This window comes from Medicago truncatula, chromosome 3, assembly GCF_003473485.1.
Source record: "Medicago truncatula cultivar Jemalong A17 chromosome 3, MtrunA17r5.0-ANR, whole genome shotgun sequence".
In the NCBI taxonomy this organism is placed as follows: Eukaryota; Viridiplantae; Streptophyta; class Magnoliopsida; order Fabales; family Fabaceae; genus Medicago; species Medicago truncatula.
In genome coordinates this window covers 314,009-326,201 of record NC_053044.1, presented here as the reverse complement: position 1 = coordinate 326,201, position 12,193 = coordinate 314,009, and the positions used below count along the sequence as shown (strand labels likewise).

General features: G+C 34.0%; 2 protein-coding genes across 3 annotated transcripts; one reads left to right on the top strand and one right to left on the bottom strand.

The window, feature by feature from the left end:
• Positions 1-190: 190 nt before the first annotated feature.
• On the top strand, positions 191-2,216 carry LOC11405353 (GDSL esterase/lipase At1g33811). The gene is made up of 5 exons (XM_003597998.4): positions 191-495; positions 884-1,008; positions 1,124-1,372; positions 1,460-1,721; positions 1,820-2,216. The coding sequence occupies exons 1-5, from the start codon at positions 237-239 to the stop codon at positions 2,035-2,037; spliced, it is 1,113 nt and encodes a 370-aa protein (XP_003598046.1). The 5' UTR covers positions 191-236; the 3' UTR covers positions 2,038-2,216.
• A 207-nt stretch (positions 2,217-2,423) lies between these two features.
• Positions 2,424-5,722, bottom strand: LOC11405352 (GDSL esterase/lipase At1g71691). 2 transcript variants are annotated; one of them, XM_039831374.1, is made up of 6 exons: positions 5,412-5,722; positions 4,064-4,185; positions 3,335-3,574; positions 2,868-3,117; positions 2,533-2,769; positions 2,424-2,490 (listed from the first exon to the last, which is right to left on the bottom strand). In XM_039831374.1, exons 1-5 carry the CDS (start codon positions 5,650-5,652, stop codon positions 2,549-2,551), a joined length of 1,074 nt encoding a protein of 357 aa, XP_039687308.1. In that variant the 5' UTR covers positions 5,653-5,722; the 3' UTR covers positions 2,424-2,490; positions 2,533-2,548. The 2 variants fall into 2 exon arrangements, with proteins under 2 accessions (XP_039687308.1, XP_003598045.1); XM_003597997.3 differs by having other exon boundaries at positions 2,424-2,769.
• Between the last annotated feature and the right edge of the window lie 6,471 nt (positions 5,723-12,193).

The window sequence follows — 12,193 nt, the reverse complement described above, 5'->3', positions numbered from 1 at the left end:
AGTAAGTCTCATCATGTTAAATGATAAGACCCCATAAACACACTACCAAAAAGTGTATAAAAAAAAAAAGCTTCTGTTGCCATCTTCACATTTTCCCAACCAATTAGCATATTAAATAAACTTAGAATTATCACATGAATGCCATAAATATGTGAATCATACAACTATATCCAAGATAATATAAGAATGCAGTCCATATACGGTCATTTGTGTCAGAATCGTTTGAGTTCACTAAGATGAAGCATTTTATTTTCACATTCACGTGTATATGGCTGAGCCTAAGTGCTACAAAATGTTTGTCTCAGGTTTTGCCACGGCAACCGGAGGGACAACAAGTGCCATGTTTCTTCATATTTGGCGACTCACTGGTTGATAATGGAAACAACAATGGGATCCTAACACTTGCTAGGGCTAATTATAGACCTTATGGCATCGACTTCCCACAGGGTCCTACCGGTCGCTTCACCAATGGTCGAACCTTCGTCGATGCATTAGGTAAACATACAAAATTTAATTACTATGCGCTGACAATGTGATATAAAAACATACATCATAGTGAAATATAATTTGGTGTCTGAGAAAAAAAATTCTCTTATAGTGGCATCAGGATGTGCTAATTAATTATTATATCTTGGTCACATTATTATTTATATATATACTTAAAAATTCATTATATAACGACTCATATTGGTGACCGAACAGTTTCGTGTCTGTAGCTACTGATTTTATATAATGTCACTAAATCATTAGTCGCTAATGTTAGGGAGCGATTTAGAGAATGATTCAAAATTTGCAGTCTCTAAATTGATTGTTAAATTGGTCGCTAAGTCGATCATTACAGAGCAGTTTTTGTAGTAAGTAAAATTTGAGTATATAATTGCAGCTCAACTTTTGGGTTTTCGAGCATATATTCCTCCAAATTCAAGAGCAAGGGGTTTGGATGTTCTAAGAGGAGTGAATTATGCATCTGGAGCAGCAGGCATAAGAGAAGAAACAGGCAGTAACCTGGTATTGCATATATATATATATATATATATATATATATATATATATATATTCTTAGATATATATATATATAGCACACATTAATTCAAACATTAGAAGTATCTTTTTATGTATGCAGGGGGCTCATACATCAATGACTGAGCAAGTGACAAACTTTGGAAACACAGTGCAAGAAATGAGAAGGTTGTTTAGAGGAGACAATGATGCACTTAATAGCTACCTAAGCAAATGTATATATTATTCAGGGTTGGGAAGCAATGATTACCTGAATAACTATTTCATGACTGATTTTTATTCAACTAGCACTCAGTACACACCTAAAGCTTTTGCATCTGCTCTTCTTCAAGACTACGCTCGCCAACTATCTGTGAGTAAATTGAAGTAAATAGCTAGATAGATAGATAGATAGATAATGTTGTCACAAATATATTATTATTAACTTATTGTTGTCTAGCAATTGCATTCATTAGGGGCAAGAAAAGTGATCGTTACAGCAGTTGGTCAAATTGGGTGCATACCATATGAATTAGCACGTATTAATGGTAACAGCAGTACTGGATGCAATGACAAGATCAACAATGCCATCCAGTATTTTAACTCAGGTCTTAAGCAGTTAGTTCAGAATATAAATGGAGGGCAGCTTCCAGGAGCAAAGTTTGTGTTTTTGGACTTTTATCAAAGCAGTGCAGATCTAGCATTAAATGGAAAATCAATGGGTACAATAATTTTATCTATTTTGCATTGCTTAATCATGACAAAAGCACATGGTTTCAAAAGCTGATTTTGAAATTTTGTATTGATGTTATTGATACAGGGTTTGATGTCGTAGACAAGGGATGCTGTGGTGTTGGAAGAAACAATGGACAAATCACTTGTCTTCCATTACAACAAGTATGTGAAGATCGTGGGAAATATTTGTTTTGGGATGCTTTCCACCCAACTGAGTTGGCCAACATTTTACTAGCCAAAGCATCATACAGTTCACAATCATACACTTCTCCCATTAATATCCAACAATTGGCAATGCTTTAGAAATTCAATTTGTGTTTCATAAATGTCCATGGTGTACTTTTCTTATAAAAATGTTTTCATGTTTCTTAAATTTCCTTTGTCCGCGTATGGGTTGATATTCTGTTGTAATAATAATACAACATTGATGTTTCAGTCTAACTCTAATCATTTATGAATAAAATCATGATCATCTGTTTTAATTTATTTTAATTTTTTTAGATCAAATTATCGAAGATTAACAGATCACTAGAGACAGAGAAATACTTCCTACTTAATTCTGATTTTGACCATTTTGCTAATATTGTAGATGGAATGGAATAGTCTCCAATGGACCAAATTAAGATTATAATTCAACATGTAATGCATAGTGTTGTTTCATTCAATTATATAAAAGAAAATAACACTACTAAATCCATATCATCGATTATATGACAATTTTAATTGGAAATCAAGCTAGGAAGCAATACACCACAATTGATCTCTAATAGTTCCTCACACTAGAAGATTCTCACATAGAAGAGTTGAAATATTATTATAGTTGAGCAAGTTGGTGAATGTTGATAGGATAAACAAAATTGGTATTGCCATTAAAAGCCATCCTTCCCATAAGAATGTTAACTGCTTCTGTTGGATGAAATGCATCCCAAAACACATAACGGTTTCTATTAGGGCATGGAGTTTGGAATGGTAGACAAGTTATTTGACCTCTGTTTCTTCCAAGGCCACAACACCCTCTATTCACATCAGTAAATCCTACACACAAACAAATACGTAAACTCGAGGATATTTTCTATATTCTAAAACAATGTGACACTCAGATTGATATATGCTATTTTATGTTAGATTCATACCATATGATCTTGCATTGAAAAGAATTTCCTGAAACATGCGGGAACTGTCAATGAAAATGAATCTGGAACCAGGTAGATTATTGTTGAGATTGCTCAACATAACCTTCACATTTTCATTGAAGGGTTGCACTAGCATGTTCACTTGTTCAGAGCAGCTTCCACTCATGCTTTGAGACAATATGCTTGGAGTACATCCCAGTAGCCCTAATCCAGCAATCACAAATTTCCTTGCTCCAAGATTGTAAAGCCTCTATGACAAACACATCATGAAACAATCATTTTTCCTTGAAAATTAACCTTAATTTGACCTATAAAGCACAGATACAAACACGGACACGGTGTCGGACATCGACGCGTATCCGACACTGAAACACGCCTAATCCAAGGAGTGACCGTGTTTCATACAGTCTTTGACAAAAATGTAGTTCTAGGTACTTAGAGTGAGTAAGAGAAATAAAAGATCTTACAGTGAGTTGGTGGTTATATGTTTGAACCAAGAGATCAGCATACTGTTGTCCATTGTACTGATTTTTGGTGTTATAATTAGGCATAAGGTAGTTGTTTAGGTAATCATTGCTTCCCATTCCAACAAAGAATATGCATCTTGATAGTTGTGTGGCCATATTATCTGCTCCAAGATTTCCAGTAAGTTGATTCAATGTATTCTCAAAGTTTCTAAGTTGTTCATCGAATGGTATGCGCCCAACCTGCTCAAAAGATAACAAATTAATTATTCAGTGGTGACAAACATTGATTTTGAATGAATTAGATTTGTAAAATTGACATCGGTTAAAATTCAGTTATGTAAAGTAATTTATGTTTGAATTCCTCCATGTAAGAGTGGATTGAACGATACATTCAAGGCTAAAAGTTAATTCTAGAAATAAAAGATGCCAATTCCTGCTTCAAATTAGAATCAATTCTAGAAACAGAATCAATTATACTCTATAACATTCAAACATGTAAAAATTATTTCTACACTTGGCAAGTGACAAAATGGATTGTTTATGCAAAATGCAACGGAATGTTTCTATTAGGGTTTTTACAGAGTTTAACTCATCCTTTTAAAATCGTCATGTAAAGTGAAGAATGTCACTCGTTATAAACATTTTTCCAACCTTATCTCTTTTCCCAATATTTTTCTTTTGCAAATAATAAAATCAAAAAGAATAAAAAAATCTTAGTAGTTTACTGACAAAGTTTCTTCCTGTGTCATCAAGGATTCCAGCAGCAGCTGAAGCATAGTTTACTCCATGAAGCATTTGATCCCCTGTGGCTCCATTGTATGCAGGAATTAAGGGAAGTCCAAGCAGTTCAGCTGCATTAATGAGAAACAGAAATCAATTTCAAATAATAGTATATGATGCATAATTCATAGCAAGGTACTTTGGCTAGTTAAAAAAAAGTATTGGTAACGTGTGATACTCTTTAAAAATTCCAAATTAAAAAATTATTTCATTAAAAAGTCAAATATTTTAATTTTCAATACAATAGTTACACAAATTGTCATAAAAGATTACCATTTAAAGATCTTAAAAAGTGTTTCGGAGACACTCGTTAACATTTCCTTTAAAAAAAATTCAGTGAGTAAAAAGAAACTAGGGTCTGAACATCAACAATTATTAAAGCCTGATGAAAATCTTACACATTTTTCTAAGTAAATGCTAAAATTATTTTTAGAAAGCCTGAAAAACCTTAAAACATTTTTTAAAGTAAAGTTCTAAAATGTAGCTTGATGAATTATTCAATATTAAATATATTACGTAACACAGATTTATGTATTAAATATTAAATTGTTTTTTGTTTTTTTGTTGTTGATTGGTTTAATTAAACTACAGACCCTACAATGTCCTATTTAATGCACCTTTTACTATAAGAATGCTCATGAAAGAGATTTGTCTAACCTTTTGGTCATGTGCACCAACCAAACATATAAAACACAGTCATTTATTGAAGCACAAAAGAGAAAGTCATAGTCATTGTTAGATTTTACTTCAGATTAATTATGACTTAGGTGTGGTAGTTGTTTACCCTATTGATTGGTAGCTTTGTAGTTGGAATTGGACAAAAATGACAGCTTGTCCTCAAAAGACACTTTTAAGCCAAAAAACAATAAGTTAAAAAATATGAGTTAAATTTGCCAAGACAAAAAGTCCTTAAGCTTGGAATCTGAATTTTGTCACTAACTATAGCTAAGTTACAAATTAGAAGAATGTTACTTTACAAAATTTCTTTCTAACAAAGTTATGCATGTAAAGCTTATTGCCAAAAAACACACTAATTTTAATCAACTCCCATAAAAGCTTTCTTTTTGCTTATAAATAAAACTAACCTTGAGACAATAATTTATATTAAGAGAAAGGTTGTCAAATGTACATATATTTCCTATAGTTCTCAACTTAAAAATTGTATAAATATCACAAACAAATTAGAAATGCACAAAAAGGTCTTGCTTGACTTAAGATTAGTACTTCAATAATACATGGAATGTGATAATGACAAACTATGGATGAGTAAGAAAATTGATGAATAAGAAGAGGGTACCTATCTCATCAACAATAGTGTAACCATTTGAGAAGCGACCAGTTGGTCCACCATTGAAGTCAATACCATATGGAAAATAGTTAGCTTTAGCTAATGAAGCCATGTTGTTATTGTTACCATTATCAATAAGTGAGTCACCAAAAATGAACATGGCAGGAACATTTTGGCCTGTGACTGCACCACTCAAGATCATGATAAGCACCAAGAATATTTGAGATACTCCAAACTTAGCCATCAACATGTTTCTAAGTTCTACAGAAAAATAGTTACTATAAGAACAAAACAAAGAAAAATAGTTAATATATTGGAATGTCTTTGAAATGAGGGGGAAGTGTTTAATAGGAGATGAATGGCATTGGTGGTAGTTGAAGAGCAATCAATTTTTTCATCTGTTGTCTACCTTGCAGTAATTGTACACAATATATGCATACTACTAGTAATCAATTTGTTGTAGCTCCCAACAATTGTGCACAACTTTTTGTACATTTTCAATGTTTTTAGGGTTAATAGTGTTTTACCCCCCTGTAATATAGGTCATTTCCGGTTTTTCCCCCTGTAAAATATTTTTTTTGAATTTCATCCTTGTAATTTGAAGATTTTTTGGTTTTGGACCTTCATGGAAAATTTCACTCCCTGTAATTTGAGCAAATTTAGGTTTACCCCCTTGTAATTTGAGAAAATTTCGGTTTACCCCCCTGTTAATTTGAGCAAATTTTGGTTTACCCCCTATGATATCTTCGATTTTGTACTGTCAAAATTCATGAAGGTCCAAAACCAAAAATCATCAAATTACAAGGACGAAATTCAAAAAATATATTTTACAGGGGGTAAAATCGGAAATGACCTATATTACAGGGGGGTAAAACACTATTAACCCATGTTTTTATTTATTATTTCAGAACAATAAAAATAAAAAGTAAAGTGAAACACAAAACATATGTGCTTCCTCCGTCTCAGAGAGAGAAAAAAAAAGTACCAGCAAAACAGACAAAAATTAGTGGACACCCATACAAGGTAGCGGATGTCTCCACCAATCATGATAGCAATAACAAAAGCATGTTTGTTTAGCTTTCAACCATAAAAAAGAGAGTAGCTTTACTTTCTCAACAAGGACCAAAGGAGTAACCATCATATTTTTGAAAATGCGATTATTATGTTCCTTCCAAATTACCCAAACACAAGCAAACCAGATGACCTTAAAGAACAAGTGAGTACCACGCGACATCCCTCCCATGATAGAAACTTGAATGCAATGATCACATAACTGACACGGAGCAACCACCGTGATCCCTAACCAATTTCAGACAAGAGTCCACAAGGAGCAAGCCAAATCACAATCAATAAATAGATCCGTTGCTGTTTCGGCAACTCCACACCCATTGACGCAAGCCAAATAAGTTGCATGAATAATATTCCGCTGCATTAGATTGTCTTTTGTAGGTAGCCGATTACGCAAGAGACGCTACACGAACAGAGACACTTACACAGGAATATTCTGATGCCATACATCATCTACAAGACTCCTATCCACCTGAATTTGTGAGAAAGCGGTAGGAATCCCGCATCGAATACCCATGCACAGGATCTAGAGACCATCTCCATGAATTAGTAACGTCAACTTGCAAAACAATGTTATTTAACACTTCGGAACACTCCCTCACACTTTCCTCCTCCCAAGCTAACAACCGCCATCTCCACATCCACGCCCTACCGCCCACCTCCCAACCTAACCGCTCCATCTCTTCCACCGTACAATCCTTATTAATGACTAAATCAAAGAGCCTAGGAAATTTAAATTGCAAAGGTGTTTCCCCGACCCAATGATCAAACCAAAACAAGGTTGTCTTGTCATCACCCACCACCCGACGGACATTGTTGTCAAACCAACTGCCCACTCCCTCACCTACTCCTCCTCTGACTCGACATAGAGACCTCCACCACATAGAATCATGCCTTCCCCCCTCCGTCAATTGGCCCCCTACCTCCCCATAACGGGCCTTCAAAACACGGTACCACAAACACTCCTTATCAGTCAGCATCCTCCAACACCATTTCCCCAACAACGCCATATTAAACTCTCCTAGTCTCCTAACCCCCAACCCTCCATCCTACTTCGGGACACAAACAGAGTCCCAATTTATCCAAGCTATTTTCCTATGATCCTCACCACCCCCCTAAAAAAATCTTTTAGAAATAGATTCAAGGGAAGAGATTATACCTGTGGGAGCCTTGAAAAAGGAAAGAAATTAAACCGGGAGCGACGACATGACAAATTTTAGTAATACCAGGCGACCACCAAATGAGAGAAAATTATTATTCCACGAGGACAGGCGAGCAACTATACGGTCAACAACCGGTTTCCAAAAACTCAGCTTTCTTGAATCCCCCCAATAGGAAGGCCCAAGTATACAAAAGGAATGGACCCCATTCTACAATTCATCACCATAGCCGCTTTAGCCAACCACAACCCTGATATGTTAACACCGGTAAGCAAACTCTTATTAAAGTTCACTTTCAACCCTGAAATTTCCTCAAACAATAGCAAAACTGCACGCATTGAACGCATATTCTGCCAACTCTTCTCTCCTATGATCAATGTGTCGTCTGCAAACTAAAGGTAAGTAAGATGAACCTCACCCAAAGTACCAACACTGTAACCCGTAAACATATCTACCTCAACCATACCCTTCATCAAAATGTTAAAACCTTCAGCTGCCAAAAGAAATAGAAATGGGGATAAAGGCTCCTCTTGACGGAGACCCCGCTCGATTGGAAAATATTTTTATCACTTTAAAATATTAATACAACATTTATTATTTTTAAGTAGTCTCCCGTAGTCTCCTAGTGTGATGCGTTCCATGATTTGCTCTTGTCGACAATTGTTTAAACCGGCAACACTAATATAATAACTTGCAAGGGATTTCTTGAACAAGAGCTTGCGGTAATGAATTAGACTACAAAAAGGAAAATTATATATACTAGCGGAAAGATGGACACTGGTCCACTCTTTTTACCGTGCTAACGTATATGTATATTTTATTATGTTTGTTTATATAATTTTAATTACAATTTTTTTTAAACATTAATGGAAATTATTCGTACATCGATTATGTATAAATTAATGTCAAAGCATATAACAAAATTATTCATCAAATCGACATATTTTGGTTTGTCTGTATATAAAATAAAAATAAAGTCAAAATCATTTTCTTATTGATTATATTTATAGTGACATATACTTGATCTAATTGTTACACTTTTTTGTTTGTTAGACGATATATTTTGTGTGGTAACAAATAAAATTGTGTTTGTTACACATTTTCTAATATTTGAAGTTGGGCAAAACCTAGGTAAAATTTTTTAGATGCTTTTCATATGATTCTTAACTAAAAACATAATTTTTGAATATAACAAACTATGAGAAAATTATGGATTTCAGAAAATTGTAGTAAATTTAGCTAAGAACCATACGAAAAGCACCAAAGGAATTGTACCTAAGTTTTTTTCCTTTGAATTTACTCCCATCCATTATCTTTTTAAAAATGATAAGGAAAAAAATCAGACATATACAATTTGTTACATTTTGGAAGGAGAAAATGTCACCTCCAAAGAGCCAAAAGATACTATTTTCTTTATATATAATACCGTTTTTTCGCTCTTTTTATTGCACTAAAGTTTGAAAATTAAGAGCAGTATTTTTATATGAAATTTTGATTTTGATTAAAAGTATAAATTTAAAATAGTTGTTGTATGATTATAACAGACCAAACTAGTCACTCTGAGCTTAACTTAGATGGTAAGGATACGGCATAATATATGCAAGGTTCGAGATTCGAACCTCAAACACCACAAAAGAAAGAAAATAACAAACCAAATGTTCGAACCCGATACACCACAAAAGAAAGAAAATAACAAATCAAACTAACCTTGTTTATCTATTTCAATGACACCAACAATATACCTCATTTGATCCTTTTTAAGTGTCGTTTTAGAATATTAACACCAAAATAGCGAAGTGTATTTTTGTACATTTTCTTCCTACTATACCCTCATTTTATACCACCAATATATTTCTATTTTTTTGCACACACTTTCTCTTTTCAATTAATTTAATACGGTATCTTTCGCTCATAACAAACATTTGTTAGTTACTATCTTTTTTACCAACAAATTCCTTTTTTTTTGTACACTCTCTCATAACAAACAATTGTCAATTTTCTAAATATTGTTCTTCTATCTTATCAAACGAGTCCTCAACTATTTATCTCTCTTCACCTCCCATCAGCCGTTCCAATGAGTCTTCCACTCTATTTTTTTTTTTGAACATTTATAGAGTCCTTTATTTTATTTTTCTCTCAAATCTGTTTTTTTATTTTGCACTTGAAATTTTTAACAATTACTACTCATCTTATTTATAGAATTTTAACTATTCATAGAACCATTATTATATAACAAAATTTTGTTTAAATTTTAAGATAACAAGAAACGAAATTTGTTTTAAAAAAACGAAAAAATTTGTTTTAAAAAAATAAACTTTAGTTTTCCAAATATATAGCATAAATTAGTTTTATAGAAAAAAGATAAGAGTAATTGACAAAGGGTATAACTGACAAATCATACCCTTAAAATACCAAAATGTCAGTTAAATAGGAACGTAAAATCCGCACTAGAACGACACTTAAAAAGGAACGGAAAGAGTAGTAAAAAAAAATCTAAATTCTTATCTTTTTAATGACACTGTTGGGTATTTGTATTGGTTGCATTGTTGCTAAAACAAATATCCTTGTTTGTGTTGTGGGAACCAATGTTCCAAAATCCTGGCACGGTTCAGTGTGCCTGGGTTCATGCATATTTGTACGTGCGCCCTTTATTGTTTAAGGAAACAATATTTCCTTATCTTATTGACCAAGCAACACGCGTATCTTTACAGAATCAGAGGTGGAATATTCCTAAAGTTGCATTTATATTTTAGGAAATATTTGTTATTGTTTTGGACGATCCTAAAGATGTTCCGACATTTTAGGACTTTCCATATTTGTCTCTGATTCTTGTTTTGCAGATCAACTGGACGATCTGTTTTGTTCTGAAGCCCAACAAGAGTATTTGACCCGAGATGCTTCAATATATAAGACTTCAAGACTAGTATTCAAGCTGCATTCTAAAAATTTTAGATTTTTAGGATTTTGATTCTACATGTGCTCTACTCTTATATCATGTTGATGTAAGTTTAGAACCTTTTATTGTGAGCCTTTGTTGTGTCGTTTGTGATACATGTTAAGGACTGTGTGTTGAGTTCATGTTTACTACACCAAAGTTGTGAAGTAAGGTACTACTTGTTTGTTTGAAGGTAAATTCATCTGTTTGTTTGTTTTTAGTCTGATAGATCACAAGGGCTGTGACTGACTATAGGATAGTGAGATGGGATCTCAGATCTAGGAGTTCCTAAGTTGAAATCAATACGGGTAGGTCCTAGGTCTTTAGTGTAAACGAGGAGTTTGCTGAGAGCTATAGAATAAGGACTACACTAGTGGATTTCCTTCCTGGCTTGGTAGCCCCCAGAGTAGGTGTGTTTGTCACCGAACTGGGTCAACAAACTCACTGTGTTCTTTACTTTCTTGTCAATTATTTTCTTGTTTTTATTCCTGTTTATTTCGAGATGTTAGAACATTGAACGGAACATTATAAACATTGAAACATCTTACAGAACATATTAGAACAAGTGCGTTAGAATTTCAATTGGCATCTGAGCATACACCCTGCCTGTTTTAGGGTGAGGTCCAGGAAAATTTATTTCTAGCCTAATGGACAAGGAAGGAGGATTTGTGAATAGACCACCTCTATTGGATGGGTCAAACTATGACTATTGGAAATCACGTACGAGTGCTTTTCTTAAGTCAATTGACAGCAGAACATGGAAAGTAGTAATGAAAGGTTGGGAACATCTTGTGGCACTTGATGAAGATGGTAAAAGGACATTTGTCTTGAAACCAGAAGAAGAGTGGACTGCTACTGAAGATGAACCGACTCTTGGAAACTCCAAAGCATTGAATGCCTTATTCAACGGGGTGGACAAGAATACGTTCAGGCTGATCAAGCATTGCATTGTGGCTAAGGATGCTTAGGAGATTCTCAAAACAGCTGAAGGCACAACTAAGGTAAAAAGTGCAAGACTTCAACTCCTTACTACTAAGTTTGAAAATTTGAGAATGCTGGAGGATGAAAGCATACAGGACAATCACCTGAATATTCTTGACATTGCCAATGCATTTGACTCACTTGGAGAGAAAATCTCTGATGAAAAGCTTGTGAGAAAAATCCTCAGATCTCTACTTAAGAGGTTTGACATGAAGGTAACTGCCATTGAGGAAGCTCATGATGTCTCTAATATGAAGGTTAATGAACTTTTAGGCTCACTTCAAAATTTTGAGATGGTTGTTGACAACAGAACTGAAAAGAACGGAAAATGTGTTGCTCTCACTTCCAATATTGAGAATGATGAGTTACTGGAAGTTCAATGTCATGAATGTGAAGGATATGGTCACATTAGAACAGAATGTGCTACTTATCTTAAGAAACAAAAGAAAAGCTTAACTGTTTCATGGTCTCATGATGATGAATCTGAAGGAGATAGGGAGAGAGCATCTGTCAAACATGTTGCTGCTATGACTGATAGAATTTCTTCTGATGATGATTCATGTGATGAACTAGCTGTTACTTACAGAAACCTGAATGACAAAAATACCGACATTTGTAAGCAACTTCTGGAGCAGAAAGGTATCACA

What these genes read in the sequence shown, in the direction of transcription:
- LOC11405353 (XM_003597998.4), top strand. Translation starts at nt 237, where the DNA reads ATGAAGCATTTTATTTTCACATTCACGTGTATATGGCTGAGCCTAAGT. An exon ending in AAGAAACAGGCAGTAACCTG is followed by an intron (nt 1,009 to 1,123) that starts GTATTGCATATA and finishes TTATGTATGCAG; the next exon opens with GGGGCTCATACATCAATGAC. An exon ending in ATTAAATGGAAAATCAATGG is followed by an intron (nt 1,722 to 1,819) that starts GTACAATAATTT and finishes TTATTGATACAG; the next exon opens with GGTTTGATGTCGTAGACAAG.
- LOC11405352 (XM_003597997.3), bottom strand. Translation starts at nt 5,652, where the DNA reads ATGTTGATGGCTAAGTTTGGAGTATCTCAAATATTCTTGGTGCTTATC. An exon ending in ATGACACAGGAAGAAACTTT is followed by an intron (nt 3,575 to 4,063) that starts GTCAGTAAACTA and finishes TCTTTTGAGCAG; the next exon opens with GTTGGGCGCATACCATTCGA. An exon ending in TTTCAATGCAAGATCATATG is followed by an intron (nt 2,770 to 2,867) that starts GTATGAATCTAA and finishes GTTTGTGTGTAG; the next exon opens with GATTTACTGATGTGAATAGA.